Source organism: Cololabis saira, chromosome 18, assembly GCF_033807715.1.
Source record: "Cololabis saira isolate AMF1-May2022 chromosome 18, fColSai1.1, whole genome shotgun sequence".
Lineage (NCBI taxonomy): Eukaryota > Metazoa > Chordata > Actinopteri > Beloniformes > Belonidae > Cololabis > Cololabis saira.
The window spans coordinates 31,846,579-31,864,206 of record NC_084604.1 but is presented as its reverse complement, the minus strand read 5'-3'; the positions used below and the strand labels follow the sequence as shown (position 1 = coordinate 31,864,206).

At 38.0% G+C, this 17,628-nt stretch overlaps 2 protein-coding genes across 2 annotated transcripts in view; one reads left to right on the top strand and one right to left on the bottom strand.

The window, feature by feature from the left end:
• Positions 1 to 215: 215 nt before the first annotated feature.
• LOC133464698 (sterile alpha motif domain-containing protein 15-like) lies at positions 216 to 4,926 on the bottom strand. Its single transcript, XM_061746828.1, has 3 exons — positions 4,122 to 4,926; positions 3,925 to 4,023; positions 216 to 416 (listed from the first exon to the last, which is right to left on the bottom strand). Exons 1-3 carry the CDS (start codon positions 4,221 to 4,223, stop codon positions 243 to 245), a joined length of 375 nt encoding a protein of 124 aa, XP_061602812.1. The 5' UTR covers positions 4,224 to 4,926; the 3' UTR covers positions 216 to 242.
• The window catches only part of LOC133464697 (methylmalonate-semialdehyde/malonate-semialdehyde dehydrogenase [acylating], mitochondrial-like), a 30,782-nt gene continuing 17,807 nt past the window's right edge, over positions 4,654 to 17,628 (top strand). Inside the window, exons 1-5 of the mRNA XM_061746827.1 lie at positions 4,654 to 4,808; positions 5,910 to 5,954; positions 12,124 to 12,198; positions 13,127 to 13,288; positions 16,349 to 16,427. Of these exons, the coding sequence (XP_061602811.1) occupies positions 4,770 to 4,808; positions 5,910 to 5,954; positions 12,124 to 12,198; positions 13,127 to 13,288; positions 16,349 to 16,427 (400 nt within the window). The 5' untranslated portion in view covers positions 4,654 to 4,769. The remainder of the gene's footprint in view (positions 4,809 to 5,909; positions 5,955 to 12,123; positions 12,199 to 13,126; positions 13,289 to 16,348; positions 16,428 to 17,628) is intronic.

The window sequence follows — 17,628 nt, the reverse complement described above, 5'->3', positions numbered from 1 at the left end:
CGTTTCATTTCAGTTTGAAGGGATTTTAAAGATAAAAACATGTTGACAGGCAACAGAAAACCCCACAAGAATAAAAATAACCACAACAATGCACGCGTTCTGCTGAAGTGTTAATATCAAGGCTCGCATGTGACCTCCTGTGACTGCCACTGCCAGCTGACAGTTGGTGATATGAAATGACACCGACATGCCATGCATCTTTTTTTTTCTGCACTTTTATTGTTGTGATTCACATTTCCCCCTCACTGACGCATGTCACGAAGGAACTGCTCGTAGGTGAGCGCGTCCGCACGCTCGCCCGTACGACTCTTTGCCTCCAAGAACAGGACCATGGTCTCCCGCTGGGGGTCAGCGATGCTATGACTCCACGGGGTCCCTGTAATCCCCAGCAGCTCACGCACACGAGCTGAGATTACCTGCAGGGTGCACAGCAGGGTGGAGACCTTTAATAAAGCAAGGTTTCACACCATCGAAATTTATCTAATCAAGCGGTCTTGCTGAGGTTGAGAGGATCTCAGACGCCTCAACGAAAAACTCTTATCTTATATCAGAGTTAAATATAGAGTTAAATATCTAAAGTCATATGTGTGTGTGTGTGTATATATATATATATATATATATATAGACACCTTCTCATTGAAATTAATGGGGACGTGTGTCAAAACCTTTGGTCTGTACTATATATACACATACATACTGTCAGGCTGGTGTGGTGAGGACCCAGATGCAGGAGAGCGAGAGGCAGGAGTTCAACAAAAAAAGGGTTTATTCTACAAAAACCAAAAGTGCTGCTTGGCAGGATCAAAAGTAACACAAACCAGGGATCCAAAAAACTTGAGCAAAAACTTGGCAGAACACATGGAGGGAAGAGACAGGACGGAACCACAAGGAGCAAGGGAAAGACAAGACCAGATATACACAAGGGGGTAACGAGACACAGGTGTGAGCAATCAGGACAGGACAGGACAGGACAGGACAGGCGGCCAAAACAGAAACACAAACTGGGGGAAATGTCAACCACTGACACATACAGAGAGAGATAAAGTATTCAACAGCATTTTTGCTAATACGCTTTAAACCAAGCTGCAGGAGTTAACACAGGCAAGGTGGATGAGATAGAAACAAGGTGGAGAAGCTTGTTGCTCATAGTGAAGATGGCCAATAGGAGATGTTCCACTTATCATGTGATAGTATTAAATGAGATTGTGTAAGCCTTTGTGTCTAACGTAAATAAAAAGTGAGTTTAATTGGTTATTGTCAATACATGAGGTGTTCAGCTACAGTAACAAAACTTGCTGTTACTTCTACTTGTATGATGTTAAAAGTAGTGGAAAGTGTTTACATGACCTTAAAGGTAGGGTTAGCGGTTTTATGTTATTTCTAATTCAGAACACTTTTAGTCACATTCATTGAATATCTCCTCCGCCTGTTAGTAGCCCTTCTTGTGAGAACATTGTTAAAATAATAATAATAATAATAATAATAATAATGGCTCTATAAACTGGAAACAGAGTGGAAAGCCCTAACAAATGGAAAACCCCAGCCAATCTCCAACAGGGGAGGGGTTTGTTTTTTGTGCACATGAATTCATCCAGGAATTCCTTACCCTACCTTTAAATGTAATGTTATTATTTATCATATAAAATAAAATCATGGGGGCAGCAAAAGATGTTTGCAGACCTGGGTGGGCATTTCTGTTCTCATCTCAAAAACTGAAGAGAAGAAGACTCGCTCAAGACAAGTTTATCGATTAACATGATTCAGAAAATCAAGAAGAGATTTAGAGGACATTTTATAGCAAATTAGATTATATGCTTGTAAAAGGAAATAACAAGACTTGGCAGAATATAATACAGCTGCACGGTGGAGGTATGAAGACCTGGAAGACTGCAATGAAGCTGAATCTGACCACATACAGTCAGGTAACCATCTTGATCCCTGACTCTTTAGCTTGTCCACTGACAGTCACCAAATATGCAATTACATGGGGAATGTAGCATTTGACTGAGATTTTATGTGAAACACATCCATTCTCTTAAAATGTATTACCTTCATGCTGACATCATTCGTGGCCCTGTGCCTCTTGTGGTCAGACTTGGCTTCATCACTTGATCTTCCGGGTTTTCTCTGGAGCTGCAACAAATTCTGCCAATTCTTGATATTTCTTTTCATAAGCATGTAATCCCATTTGCCGTAAAATGTCCTCTAAATTTCTTCTTGCTTTTCTGAATTATGTTCATCGATAAACTCATCTTGAGCGATTCTTCTTCTCCTCCTACTCTGCTGCACAGTGCAGCTTACGTAGCCTACGGTGTAGCTTACGTAGCCTACGGCGTAGCTTACGTAGCCTACGGTGTAGGTTATGTAGCCTACGGCGTAACCTAACAGCCTTTACTACGGCGCGATTCTTTGCGAACAACGGACAAAAAAGGGATTATGTTCATTCACTGAGTGAATATTATGAAAGTAAAATATATATTTCTCGCTAGAAATGTAATCAAAACGCATTTTTATGCAGAAACTAACTCAAAATATTGATTTATTCACTAAGAAATGTCCGCCATGTTTTTTTTTTTGGATTCTGTCCGCAAATGACGACGAAAAGCATTCTGGGAAATTTTTATACCCCCTCGCTCGCGAAGTCAGCATCTGAAAACACTCGATTTGAAGGGGCTATTCTCAGCCCCTAGCCCTCGTTATGCCCCCTCCCCCTAGGTGAAAAGAGGAATTGGGACACCACTACCCTCACGGGAACGCGCAAAATTTAGGGTAGTGAAGAAAACGAGGGCGAGGGGGAGAATTGGGACGGGGCCTAAGTCTGTAGATTTGAGGACAAGGCCAGATTAGCATTTTTACAAATCTCCATTTCATAGAATGAATGCTAATTTGTGGAAAAACTTTGTAATGTATCATGTTCAGGAAGAAAACTAAGTTATTAGGAGATTAAAGCTGCTCTTTGTACTGTAGCAGTACCATTTTTGACCTTCAGATTAAAGAGCCACTGACAGTAAAGTGCCAATGAGAATGGCCTGTCATGTCTTGTCACACCACTTTAACCCACTGGAGGTCTTTGCTTTGTCTTTTGCCAGGAGCTGGCACATGAACCTTCTTGTAAAAATGCTGCCCCACATGAGGTCAGAGGTGGTATTGGTACATAGTGTGGCTTTAATTACGTCTGGAGTGGGACCTAAAAGCTAATAGCCTACGGACAAAATGCAGTGGAGCTTGAACTGCTTCAAATCTGGCTCTTCTTTAATGAAGAAAAATTTCTCAATGATTTTTGAGTCGACTGAAAACAGTGCCAACACTGTGTCCTTCCTTTTTATTTGACTACAGCAGAAAGTGCCGTCTGCATTTAAATTGGAATAAAACAATTTCAGTGCCAGTGTCACTAAGGTCAGCGGTTTTAATGGCAATGACCAGAATTGTGATCAAAGGTTTAAAAAAAAACAAGAAAAGCTGGCTGAAATTGCTGCGATTTTAATCCTGTTAAATTCAGTTAAAGTATCAGTTCAACAGCCATTTAATTCAAGTGTTTGACATGTCAAGATAATGTCTTTCAAGAAGTACATCAAGATGACAAGTTTTCTAACTAGATTCTCTGTGAAAAGAACAACAAACCCTAAAAAGACAAAACATAAAGCTCAATTAAGAGAATTACAGTAGATGTTAAGCTTGATTAAACAATTGTGTACAATAATTAGATGAAAATCACATGCACAGACAAAATGAGCTGTGTGTCTTTACAGATTAGTTATATGGAGTAAGTGCTTCGATTTTTGTTACGAACAGAAGTACGAGCAATTAACATAACTGTCCTTGTTATTAAATTGGTGATCCTCAACTTTGTTGACATTTCCCTGAACGTGCACTTTGTTAATGTGAAAGCTTCGAAGATTAGGTGTCAAAACTAGAGCTTAATACCTGCATGTCTTCAAAGTTTCTGATCCCGAGTCTTGGCAAAGTGTTACAGTTGACATGAATGAGCTTTCTTCCGTTGATTAGATTCTCTGTGAAACAAGCCTGCAATAAAAGTTAGAAATGAAAGATTGGAGAATAAGAGTAACTTATTTCATTTCAGTAATGTTGTCTGAGTTTTTGTTGAATTAGTTTTTGCCTACTTTGTACTGTGGAAATCCTAAAGACTCAATCCATCTTGCAACATCAAGACAGTCCCACTGTAGAAACTCCATGTTGTGTTTGCCCGTTAAGCTTGTTGTCATGGAAACTGTTACCAACCACTATGTGTATAAACTTTTTCTTCAAACTATGGATGAGTTTAGTCCTTTAATAGGCTGCCTAATGCGAATTACAGTGTTATACTCTTTGGGGGAAATTTGGAGACACTTAAATTATAAATTTTCCCAATCAGAGTCACTTAAAAAACAACTTTTATATAAATACTTGCGAGGAGATCAATCAACCGGTGAGACTTCTGCTTGTGTTGCTCCTTCAGCCAATCAGCAGCTCGTAATTCGGGGCGGCTGGTAGATGTCGTGTTCTGATTGGCTGTTGAAAATCTAGTCCCCGCCCACTTTGAGCGGAAGCGTCGAATAGAATGGCGCGCCGCTTCCGCTGATTAACAAACCATCCGGATGAGTCTAAAGCGCTGACCTCTACTCCGGTAACCTGCTGTAGATCTAGTAAAAACGCAGCATTGCTTCTGCACAGTCCTGTTTTTGGAAGCGTTTGCAGGCTCAAGTTCTGCGAACTCCGGGTCGCTTGAAGGGCTTCAGTGCAGGAAAAAGGCAGACAGCTGAGTTACCACAATGGCAGCAATGCTCCTCCGGTCGCTGGTAAACACGAAGGTAAAAGCAAGTGTTTAACAAAATCGTTGGTTTTGTTAGGTTTTCATGCAACTCGAATCGGCTAGCAGCTTGAGCTGCTGGCTAAGTAAAAGTCAAACACGTTGCACAGTGGCGTCAATTCAGTGGAAGCTAAGGTATGACAAGGTTACGAGTCACAGAACTTAACTAGAGTATCAATCAACACGCCCAGCAAATACTCATCACAGAAGTCTGCTATGGAGCTTATCTGTGTGGTCAAGAAGATTGGAACTTTTTCCAAATGCAGTCTCGCTCACTGCAAAAACTCAAAATCTTACCAGGAATATTTTTCTTATTTCTAGTTAAAATGTCTCATTTTTAGTCATTTTTAGTCTCATTACACTTAAAACAAGAGTCATCGCCAGAAAAATAACTTATTTGACCATTTTCACCTGTTTCAAGTAAATTTTTACTTGAAATAAGTAGAAAAATCTGCCAGTGGGACAAGATTTATCTTCTTATTACAAGCAAAGAAATCTTGTTCCACTGGCAGATTTTTCCACTTATTTTAAGTGAAAATCTACTTGAAACAGGTGAGAATGGTTGTTTTTGAGTCTTGTCTTAAATGATATGAGATTTTTTTTTACTCTTTTTTTTACTTTTTTACTTTTTTAAAATTTCTAGTTAAAATGTCTAATTTTTTGACATTTTAACTAGAAATGAGACAAATATTCTTGTTAAGATTTTCAGTTTTTGCAGTGTATAATAACTAGTAAAATCAATCATGTCATTATTTGCATTTATAGTTACCGTATTCTATATGTATTAAGTAATAGAATAATCAATACAAATAGACAGAGTAATTCCATAAATGTATTTAAAAAACAAACATTTACATTTTCCCTTGAAGCCGAGGTGTGGCGGCTGCCATACCTTGCCATACCCAATTGACGCCCCTGCCCTGTCTAACAATTAAATCACCCTATGATCATTAGGTTTTATGTGCATCACTTATTTGAACGTCAACACGAGGCACGTGTCAGAGGAGCATGAAACAGAAGCTCTTGTTCATTATCATTTGCCCTGATTTGAGTTAAGTATGAATCCAAGGTGATTAATGTTCTTCTGTTTCTTGTTTTCCAGGCCCCCTTCCAGCTGGGTCGTGTGTGCTACTCCTCCTCCTCAGTGGTAAGAGCCACTGACTCCCAGCAGCTGTTATATAAACTTTCTGCTTCATGAATTAATCTCTCCAAATATTTTCAGAATGGGTCAAACACAACTGCAGAATAACACAGAATCAGAGGTGTCAAAAGTATTCACATTCATTACTCAGGTAGAAGTATAGATACTAGAGTTTAAAAATACTCCTGTAGAAATTGAAGTATCAACTCAAGTTTTTTACTCAAGTAAAAGTATAAAAGTACTGGTTTCAAAACTACTTAAAGCAGCACAACGTAACTTTCAGCTTTTCTGAGTTTGGCGGCATCTTTTGGACAAAAGCGGTAGTGTTTTACCAGAAAGAACACTACGTTTCCCATGAGCACCAGCACGTACTGCCGGAAAACTCCTGTCCTGTCGCGTGCATTTGTTTTGATGAGAGGAGACTGGATGCTTTTCTGTTTCACCAAGTGAACAGACGGAACGCAAAAAAAAAGATGTTAAACTGCTGGAAAGGAACTGGAATTTACCGGGATACCTTAAACAAGGAAGCCAGGGAGCGGTATATGCAGAAAATAATGATTATTAACGGTCTGGATCCATATGAAATCCCTACTGAAGAGCCATATGTTTCAATAAATTTGTATAATACAACATACAGTACATGTTTTGTATCCCTCTTACAGTAAGAAAAAAAAAAAGAAAAGAGAAGTAAGAGTCTTACTTCTCTTTTCTTTTTTTTTTTGACCGCTGTATTATGCTGAAGAGATCCTCGTGAGATTATTTTTTTCCTCTGCAGTTACAAATAAGAGTTAATATTTTTTCCTCAACAAACTAGTTTTATCTGAAGATTGGGGTTAATTGCACCGCAGAGAGCTGGCCAGCAACTGCGTTTAGCTGGAGAAGTGGGGAATAAAACCCGTGTTTTGATCCGACGCCCGTCTGTGTGAGTGCTTGTGGTTTAAGGCTGTTTATGGTTCTGCGTTAAATCGACGCAGAGCCTACGGCGTAGGGTACGCGGCGACACGCACCGTACGTTGCGCGTCGCCACGTACCCTACGCCGTAGGTGTGCGTCGATTTAACGCAGAACCATAATTCAGGCTTTACTGTGTGTTTGGTCGTTACAGCCGCGATCCAAAGCGAGCCGACGACTCTTTCACTCTTTTACTCCGTTATATCAGATACTTGGCCTGTGTGGTTCTGCCTCCGAGCAGGAAACCGTTGAAAAGTTAAACCATTAGGATCTTTTCCCTGGTCTGTTATATGTGGAGCTGCTGTTGCTGCTGCTGCTGCAGCAACGGGTTACCAGCTTCTGCGGAGCTCTGCGCTCCAAGCCCCGCCCATTTTCGTCTCGACTGCGAATCGGGAAGGAGGGGGAAGTGACGTATGTGCCGTAAAGCAGTCAAAGCCGTAAAATTTGTAGTTTTTTAGTGTGGCAGGGTTCCTACCATGCTCCTCAAAGTTACATAGTGCCAGTGAAGGCGATACAGACTCCCTCAGATCATGAAAGAGGTGTCATTAAACCTGTTGGAAGTTGATGTACCATCACAATGACTCTGGAAATATGATAAGGTGGAAAAGTTACGTAGTGTCGCTTTAAAGTATAAAAGTAAAAGTAATGTAAGGGGGAAAAAAGCCATTGAAAATGAATGCATCTTAGTATAATGCAAATATATTAAAGAACCATATATGTGTACTAGGAATGGGTGATATTTTACCGTTCACGATATACCGTCAAAAAAATTCCCCCACGGTAAGAATTTATCATCTTGCGGTAAAAAACGATAAATTCCCATTGATGACGTTTTTGTGTAAAGCTGATTTATGATTCCGTGTTAAATCCACGCACAACGTGAAGGAAGGAAGGAAGGAAGGAAGGAGGGAAGGATATGAGAAAGAAAGAAATGAGCCAGAAAGAAAGAAAGGAGCCTGAAAGAAAGAAAGAAAGAAAGAAAGAAAGATAAATTCCCGTTGATACGTGTTTGTGTAACAAACATGGCGGATCTGAGAGCGAGGAGCTTGAGTCATTCCAGTTTTGCAGTACAGGTGTAACTCATTTAATTGGTTTTTATCAATTCAATTTAATTGGTGTAGTTTAGTAGCATTTAGTATCTTTTAGAGCAGTGTTTTGGGGGCTCCAAAGACTGAATGTGGTGATAGATTTATAGTTAAAAAGATGGAGTTGAATTGGTATTTTTTTAATCGTCATTTTTATCGTTATTGGGATAAATGCCAGAAAATTATCGTGATACATTTTTTAGTCCATACCGCCCATCCATAATGTGTACTATTGAGCATTAACGTGTGTTTCAGAGAGCAGGAGATATAAAGACTAGTTGCCTATAAGTATTGTAATGGTGCAAAAAGTCAAACTTCAGAGGCATGTTATCATTTATCCTAACCTTTATTGGAATGTACATCCAAGTTTAGTTGCAGGAATCTGAGGGAACGGATGTAAGAACAAAACTGGACAAGAACATCTGAAACAACCACAACCAAATTCACTCTATCCGGATGGAGCAATTTAACTGGATAGTTTTTTTTTAAAGGCCGAAATGAAATAGAGTAACAAGGCTGTTTTTAAAATGTAAGGAGTAAAAAGTACAGATAAATGCGTGAAAATGTAAGGAGTAAAAGTAAAAAGTCGTCTGAAAAATAATTACTCCAGTGAAGTATAGATAACAGAAATTTCTACTTAAGTAAGGTAACAAAGTATTTGTACTTTGTTACTTGACACCTCTGCACAGCAGCTCCAGGGACTTATCTCAGAAAGAGAGTTATGTGCAGGAGTCTTGTGTGGTTGTTTTGTTTGTCTACTGTCCAGAGTTTACCCTTGTCTTTCACCCAAAGACAGCTGGGATAAGCTTCAGCAGATTCTGGGTTCCCTAGATGGGAATAAGCAGGTGATGGATGGGTGGGTAAATGTGCCAACTCTGAGTAAGATGAATCTGAAATGTGGGAAACTCAGAAGTTTGCCTTTTTAAGATTGCGTGATAACTTTACTTTGGGGGAAAAAAAAAAGGTTAAGCCTGTTTCAAAAACTGAGGTACTTGAGTTTGTTACTGTGGTAACTTACTCTGATTGATAGATTCTTTTATTGTTAATTCACATTTCTATACAATGAAATACTCCGTGACAGCAGTCCTTTTCTCACAGCAGCATGTGATAAAATATTGAAACGGTGCAAATTGAATTGAAGAACTACCAAACTGGGTATTGCAAAGCTGGACGGCGCTGTGCTTCTCCCGTCTCAAAGATAAAACCAGTTTAATTTAATAAGGCAGTCAGATTTTACAACACATTTTGGAGAAGTTTGAACAATGAAATGTCTCTTTAATCGGGGGTATTTAAGCAGTTTTGACATATCCTTCGCTGGTGATTCCCGTTAAAACGTTACCTTTTCTCTGCAGGGTTGCATAACCTAAACACATGATCTCATTCATGTTTGCATCACAAATACTACTGTAGCAGCTGTTTGTTTATGTGAGGGTTCTTCATGCTGGTACCGTGATGCCTCTGACAAGTGGCTGCGGCTCTCAAGTAAAGCCGAGTCGCTAAATCTGAACCTGTGTGAGCCAGTGAAGAAGAATTTCTCAGGATTTTGGTCAAACTACATTATTATCATTAGGGGTGGGTATTGGGAAGGACCTCACGATACGATACGCATCACGATACTTGAGCTACGATACGATACACATTGCGATATCCCGATTATGCGATATCCCGATTATTATATTCTACATAGTTCACCGAAAAATTTAAAAATGCATTACACATCTTAAAATCCAAGTTGTATATATGTAGATCAGATGATAGTGATGGATCTTAAAATCCGAGTTGCACGTTCATCGGATTATAGTGACAATTCATGGGAAAAACTGAGTCAAAACAATGTTTTATTATAACTATACAAGCTAAAGTTACAACATATTTGTATATGTTTTTCATATTATTTACATCATATGAAATCAACATTGAATTTAGTATGAGGTTGCTTTAATTACGTGGCAAATGATAATAAACACAAGAAAGATGGGTACTAAAACCAAGGACAGGCACAGTGATCAGTCAATATAGATATAAATCCATAAATAAATAAACCTCTGTCCATTATTTTTCATTTTTTAAGGACAGGCAATTGTGTTATATAAAAAATAAATTATAAAATGAAATAAAACCTGAGCTCAGTGCAGGGCCCTCCCAGGGTTGGTAGAGAGTGGCAATGCCCAGAACTGTCACTTAGGTAGGAGCACTGGGTGATATAATGGGAAAAAGATCGGGGATAAAAAATATAAAAAAAAATATATATATATATATATATATATATATATATAAAAAAATCGATATTCAAATTTTGAATATCGATATTGAATCAGCTGGAAAAGTATCGCGATATATTGCCATATCGATATTTTTGCCCACCCCTAATTATCATTAATGATTTACAATGTTTTCTTTAAATACCAGCCTACTTCCATCTAGGTGATTTATAAAAGAAGAAAAAAAAACACCACTTGTCGCTCATGCTGTAATATAACAGTCATTTAATATTAAAATTACGCTTTTAGCTGCTTTACAACTTCTCCCACATCAACTCTGTTTCCTTCGCCGCTGCAGCCGTCTCACCTTCCTGCAGAAAGAGGTGCTCAAATTTGCTGTGGGATTTACAATAAATGCTCTATTTTAATGAAGACAAGTAGGCGGATCTCTGTCATTGGGTCACCGTTGCCATGGTGAATCACGGTAATGGAGCTCCATTGATGATGGTTTTTATTGTATTCGGCGTGCACTTGACTCAGTGTCAACATAATCAGAGTTGGTTAAAACAGCTCTAAACTCCTGATGTGAAGCCCCACACTCTGAGGGGCTGCGTTGTTTGTTTTATTTTAACTCAAAGGTTGTGGACCCTTCTTTCTGAAATAAGCCCAAGACGTCTGGTAATGAAAAGAATATATTTTTACTAGGCCTGTGTTGAAAAGATCGATTCTCCGATTTTAAATCGATTCTCATACTAATTCCTAAAAATCGATTCATATGTCTAAAGATAGATTTAAAAAAAAAAAAAAAAAAAAATTGTTTTTTTTTCATCATTACATTACAACTTTTGGTACTTTTTTGTTTATGCCCAAAAAAGGAATATTTTGTTAGACACCAGAATAACTGGTGCCATGTTTTTGCCTTTTAAATATGTTTAAAGGTATGAAAACATTAAAGTTTTCAGTTATAATTGCATAAATTGTCTATATTTCTTTGCTTTATATACTGTCTTGGGGTTACATTTGCATAAATGTTAAAAACCAAATTCTCATAAATGGGGAAAAAATAAAAGCGATTTCTTTCGTCCTCTGTTTCCTCCCTGGATCTGTTTGATAATTCTGCCCCACACGATGTTTCTGAAAGCAGTTCTATCAGCATTCTGGGAGCTGATTGGTCCTTACAGCATCATTAGCTGCAATACTTGCTGTTGAATCTCAATATAATACTAGTATTAAAATGTTGCATAACTAGACAGTCATATAATTCATGCAACAGCTGAAAAAACAGTTTTATTAACAATAACCCAAATCAATATCGGATCGAATCAAAGCGTGATAATCGATTCTGAATCGAATCGATTCTTGTTATTTGAATCAATCCCCAGCCCTAATTTTTACACCATACAGGCACACCGTGAGATCTTGGCTTTGTTTAATGAGTCTTCAGGCTCTTATTGTGAACAAAGATGTCTCCAACTTAGAAATTGTGTCCACCCTTTATATACATGCAGACTATTTTTGCATTATCTTGCCTGGTTTTGGGAAGCCGCTGGATAAAATGTAGCGAAAGGTTCTTTACAATATGTCTCCTACTCATGCAGCTTATCTTATTTCAATTTTGGGATGCGTGTGGGTGTTGGTGTCTTGCCCAAGGACACTTCCACCCTTGGAGGGGCCGGGGGTCGAACTACAGATCGTATGTTCTGTAGTAAAACTAATGTATGAAAACAACAGCTGTTCGAGTAACTATCTCTTATGTAAAGTCACATGTATTTGAACATCAAACAGATATCTGACGTGAGCAAACACAACTCCCTGCATGCAAAGTGAAACGCTCTGAAAACATCAAAAACGCAACCATATAATGGAGTTGAAAGACATCCTCAGTGAAGTCCAAATAATGCAGGAACGGGTTTAATCGTACGCTTCTTTGATCTTCTAGCCCACCACCAAGCTGTTTATTGATGGCAAGTTCGTGGAGTCCACCTCATCTGAATGGATAGACGTCCACAACCCTGTAAGTATTCATAGATGACCTGCTGGGCAGGAGCTGCAGCAGCAACGGTGTTTAATATCTGGTGTTTGGTAGCAGAAATTAACAGCTGGTGTCGGGAAACGGGTTTAAATTGGTCGATTTCAGTGATGAGAAGAATACATATTTCATCACTGTAAGATTTCGAAGCTGCAAAGGACAGAGATTAGTTTAGTTTATTGTTTTGCACAGTTTTTTTTTTAAATATACAGGAAATATCAATGATAAACACTATGGGTGCAGGAAGAGGCAAAAAACCCAATGGGCTTATTTGAAGCCTCCACCGAAGATATTAAAATTTCATGTCAAGATTAACATACAAAAAACAGAAAGTAAAACTACACAAAAGTGATGGCAAACTAATAATGCAATATATAAATAATAAAGAATAAAGACAAAAAATAAGTGTGTGTGAGTGTGCAAGGGATATTGTTTTTGCAACTTATATTATATTGACTCCTGAGCAAATACGATGGTACATGTCACTATGAGTGAAACACAAAAAAAAACAAAAAGAACGAGGATACATGAACAACAATACATTGGGAAAACAGTTACAAAACAGCAGTCAAGTGGTCCTTCAAACGTCTTTTGTAATATTTCAGAGAGGAAGAGCTCTTTGCCAAGTGGGAAAAATCATTCCACAATTTAGTCCCTAAATCTCACTGAAAATTGACCTCTGCAAGTAAGAAATTTAGGAGGATGAAGATCTGAGGATTGTCGAGTTGAATAAGAATGAATCTCTGAATTTAATTTAAAGTAAGTCTTGAACTGTCCAGGAATATTACTTTCACTTGAATTTAGCTTATAAATAAAAATGATGAAAAAAGATGATTGATTAGTGTTTTTTTAGTATTGAAAGTAATTGCTTCCCTTGCTCTCTGAACTGTCCGGACTGTCTGCCTCTCCTCAGGCCACTAATGAAGTGGTGACACGCGTTCCCAAAGCCACTCAGGAGGAGATGCTGGCGGCTGTGGATTCCTGCTCCCGAGCCTTCCCGGCCTGGTCCGAGACCTCCATCCTGACCAAGCAGCAGATCTTCCTGCGCTACCAGCAGCTCATCAAGGATAATATTGTACGGGAATCTTATCAGCTCTTGTACCTCTCGGAGTAAACAAATATTAGTGCGCTGAATTTATCCCTGGCAATCCGTGTATCATTCGTTCTTTCCATTTTCAATTGGCAATCAAAACATGAAAAAGTGACTGGTTATTTTGTTGTTTTTTATTATAACGCAAACGGAAAAACGTCTGGTTTTTCATATTTCAATTGTAGGCACAGATAAAAAATACGAAATAGAAAAACGGGCCATAGGACTGAATTAGATTTTAATATTTAATTGGTCGAGTTTACGTGACCTGGCGGTTCTACATCCATGGTACGCGGCAGTTCGGGTAACCATGGCTACCATGGTGGCACTGGAACAACAGATTAAGGATTAATTTTTAAAACCTGACCAATTGAATATTAAAATCAAATTCAGTCCGGGTCAGTGTATCTTTTGGTCATTGGATTTTTCCATCATGAGTGGGAATCAAAAAACAAAAAACGATTGGTTTATTTGATTTTCCTTTTAAAACAAAAAACAAATATTGAATTACACTGCATTTTTTCTTTTTCTGTGTTAATATGATTTAACAAAGATTCAAAATACGCTTTTATTTTCGTTTTCTATTTCATATAAGAAAAATGAAATCACTAGTCAACAGGAACGAAAAAACGAACCAAAAACAACCGTTTATTCATATTCGTGCACCGGAAGCTGGCATTTACAACCGAGTTAACTTAGTTCTGGATATTTGACAGGCATTCCTGTGACAATTCTCTCCAGGGGAAGTTGTTCTGTACCACCCCGTCCCACTCGAGCCAGCCACTCTAGGCTACTATTCCCCCCCCCCTGTGTTTTCTGCGGTGCATTCACACTATACGCGAGGCATGTATTTTACTCGTATTTACTGACATTACGCCCCCAGATGTAGCTACAGTTGTCATAGCAACAGTAAACACCAGGTCAAAGCAGCAACGGGACTGTGGTCATTTGTTGTGGGGATAATGGGCTGGCGTCAGTTCTAGAGCTTGTTAAAAGATAGAAAAATGTTCTGTACCACTGGCTGCTGCATGTTAGCATCTCAATATCATGTGAAAGTTCACTCTTCTGATGGATTTGAACTACATGCATTTGCAGCTACAACAATGTCAAGACGGTCATTCATGATTTCCACTGCAGCCTCCATGTTTCTACCGGGAGAAGGGTCGTGAAAAGCACGGAAAAATAATAATTAAAAAAAAAACTAGAATAGGCTACAATATGCCGACAGTCCATTATGCCGAAGGTCGTGCTATAATTGTTACAACGTTTGGGTAGGCTGTGACCTTCATCAGGTTAACTGTCAGACAGTTCATGTAGGTGGAAAAACACGTCACTCATTGTGTCATTCAATCTTCATTCATAAATTCTGGCTCAGGTCTGACACTGAGTGGCCTAAATAGTAAACGGTCACGCAGCGCGCATCAATTACCACTTGAAACAAGAAACACACACAGGAAAAACGCCGAGATAAATAACTATCCATACAAAATAAAGAACAACAGCAACAACAATAATAATACATCTATTAGACCAAAAGGTAAAATAAAATGAACTTAGGCTTTTTTACCCACAAAATGACAAGATGGTGATAAAATGAAAATAATAAACTCTATTGTCATAGAACTTTTCTAAGTTTGCAAGGCACTTCAAAAACAGATTTTTAAAAAAGCACAGATAAAAACAACACAGACAACGAAATATACAGGCCCTAATAGCTTATAAGATAATATAATAGGCTATATTAGGCTATGAATAATTTTATAAATGCACAACGACGTCTGAGTTAAGGAAGTCTGAGAGAGAGAGAGAGAGAGAGAGAGAGAGAGAGAGAGAGAGAGAATTAGCAGAGCCTACAGACGTTTAAAAGTCCAAACAAAAGTATTTACTCACAAGAAGTGATTGTAATCAATTACATAATTTAAAGTAGATTTTTACTAAATATGATAATACATCTAGGCCTATGCGTGGTCTAATGATCAGCTCTCAACGTAAGACTATATTAAATTCTCTGTGGATTAATGCTCCACCTTTTTTTTCTAATCAATGAAAGACGGCATAACTGCCTCAACTGCACACTGACAGAAAAGAGGAGGGAAGGAAAAACGCAGGTGTAATCCACAATTAGTGCACTGAAATGTCAGGAGACATACGCATCTGGATTAGCCTGTGTCATACAAATATGTGATTAGAATGCAGACAAAAGATCAAAACAAATATGAAACAGAAAAATAATGCAGTTTAATTAATCAAATAAAACATCAAAATGATTGTCCTCCATCTGTAGTACAGAGCCCCGAGTCCCCGGGTACTAGAAGTCCCCTGTATTCAGTTGCAGTTTTACAGTCAGCCAGTAGAAAATCCTCTCCCGCCACCACTTTCTTGCGTAATGTGCGCAGAGATTTCAGAGGATGATAGGCCTTGTTTTGCCATATCTAAAATCATCTGTGAGTAGGGCTCCAGAGACATGCTGCTGATGTGCGCTCTTGGTTGGTACAGAACAGCTCATTCGCGCACTTGCTTTGTAAATGCCAGCTTCCGGTGCACGAATATGAATAAACGGCTGTTTTTGGTTCGTTTTTTCGTTCCTGTTGACTAGTGATTTCATTTTTCTTATATGAAATAGAAAACGAAAATAAAAGCGTATTTTGAATCTTTGTTAAATCATATTAACACAAAAAAAGAAAAAATGCAGTGTAATTCAATATTTGTTTTTTGTTTTAAAAGGAAAATCAAATAAACCTATCGTTTTTTGTTTTTTGATTCCCACTCATGATGGAAAAATCCAATGACCAAAAGATACACTGACCAGTCCTGTGGCCCGTTTTTTCTATTTAGTATTTTTGATCTGTGCCTAAAATTGAAACATGAAAAAACAGCCGTTTTTCCGTTTTTTGTGTTATAATAAAAAACAAATGGTAAAATATCCAGTCACTTTTTCATGTTTTGATTTTTGATTGCCAATTGAAAATGGAAAGAACGAATGATACACGGATTCCTGGCTGTTTCTCCATTTAATTTTTTTTTTTTTTAATATCTATATTTCAGAAAGAATTGGCAAAAATAATTACCTTGGAGCAGGGCAAAACTCTTGCAGATGCAGAGGGAGACGTGTTTAGAGGACTGCGTAAGTAACACATGAACTTCAATTGACTGAGTTTCTGAGCTGCCTTGACTGGATTTCTGTCTCGTGCTGCTGAATCCATATGAGGAATTAAAATTCTCCTGTTCAGTGTTTCAGTTTGGCATCTACGTGACTCGTGTTGAGAAATTAAAGAGAGCCATGTGCTAACAAAGGACGAGCTGTAGATTGGTTACAACAAGATGGAGCTGCCAAAGAGTTTTGTTTCTGTTTTTTGTTTTTTTGGTGGAGATCCCAGTTTCAGGGTGTTCAAAGTATTCTGGCATGTTAACTTTCATATTATCAGCTGGAAGATGGCGCCAAGCGCAGGCTTCCATCACTGAGGATATCCGGCCATACTTTAGGAAGTGTTTTCTCGCTTTAGTACAGTTCACTATTCAAACCAGAGGTGGTCAAGTTGGTTTCTCAAGAAGTTAAAGGTCCGATTGGACAAAAGCGTCATAATATAGATTAAAAGTAATCGGATCTTCGTGGGAAAGATGACGTTTAGTGGACTTCAAATCCCACGAAAAGAAATTCACAGTCCTCTCTCTCTCGCAATTTCCTCAGAGCTCACGGTTTAGTTTTCACTCCGACATACAGCGTGACCCGAGAGAGCTTATACAGACAAGTGTGGGCCGTCTTAATTATGTCTGGTGAATACAAGTGGGCACAGGTTAATCTCTTTAAGCACATATTTGCATACTAATATGCAAAATCTGCAAGCAAGGGACAGGATTTTTGGTACTGGAAACATTAACCTTGCAGCTTTTTTGCACAGGTTGAGCTGCATACTAGTAAGCAGTCAAAACTTATCATTTAAGCAGCGACTGGTCAATAGTTTAGGAAAGCCTCGACTTTATCCTTTTATTTGGAAACCTTTTGGTTTCATGAGAAGCCCAGAATATTTGGTATTTCTCTTATACTTACAAAAAACTGTAATTTCAGTCTTTTATAGATAGATAGATAGATAGATGGATAGTTATTTATTGTCATTATAACTTATGTACAACGAAATTAAAAGTGCTCTCCAGTCAGTGCATCATATATAAAAAGATAAAATAACTGAAAAATAATCCAATAAAATGTCATTTAAAATATAAACAAATAAAATAAATTAAAAAAAAAAAAATATATATATATATATATATATATATATATATATATATATATATATATATATATATATATTAGGGCTGTTTGATTA

Bases quoted from the DNA above. Each gene is read 5' to 3' on its own strand.
- LOC133464698 (XM_061746828.1), bottom strand. From the start codon at position 4,223: ATGACAACAAGCTTAACGGGCAAACACAACATGGAGTTTCTACAGTGG. The intron at 4,024-4,121 runs GTAGGCAAAAAC...CTTTTATTGCAG, and splicing joins TAGGATTTCCACAGTACAAA to GCTTGTTTCACAGAGAATCT. The intron at 417-3,924 runs GTATTAAGCTCT...TGCACCCTGCAG, and splicing joins GAAACTTTGAAGACATGCAG to GTAATCTCAGCTCGTGTGCG.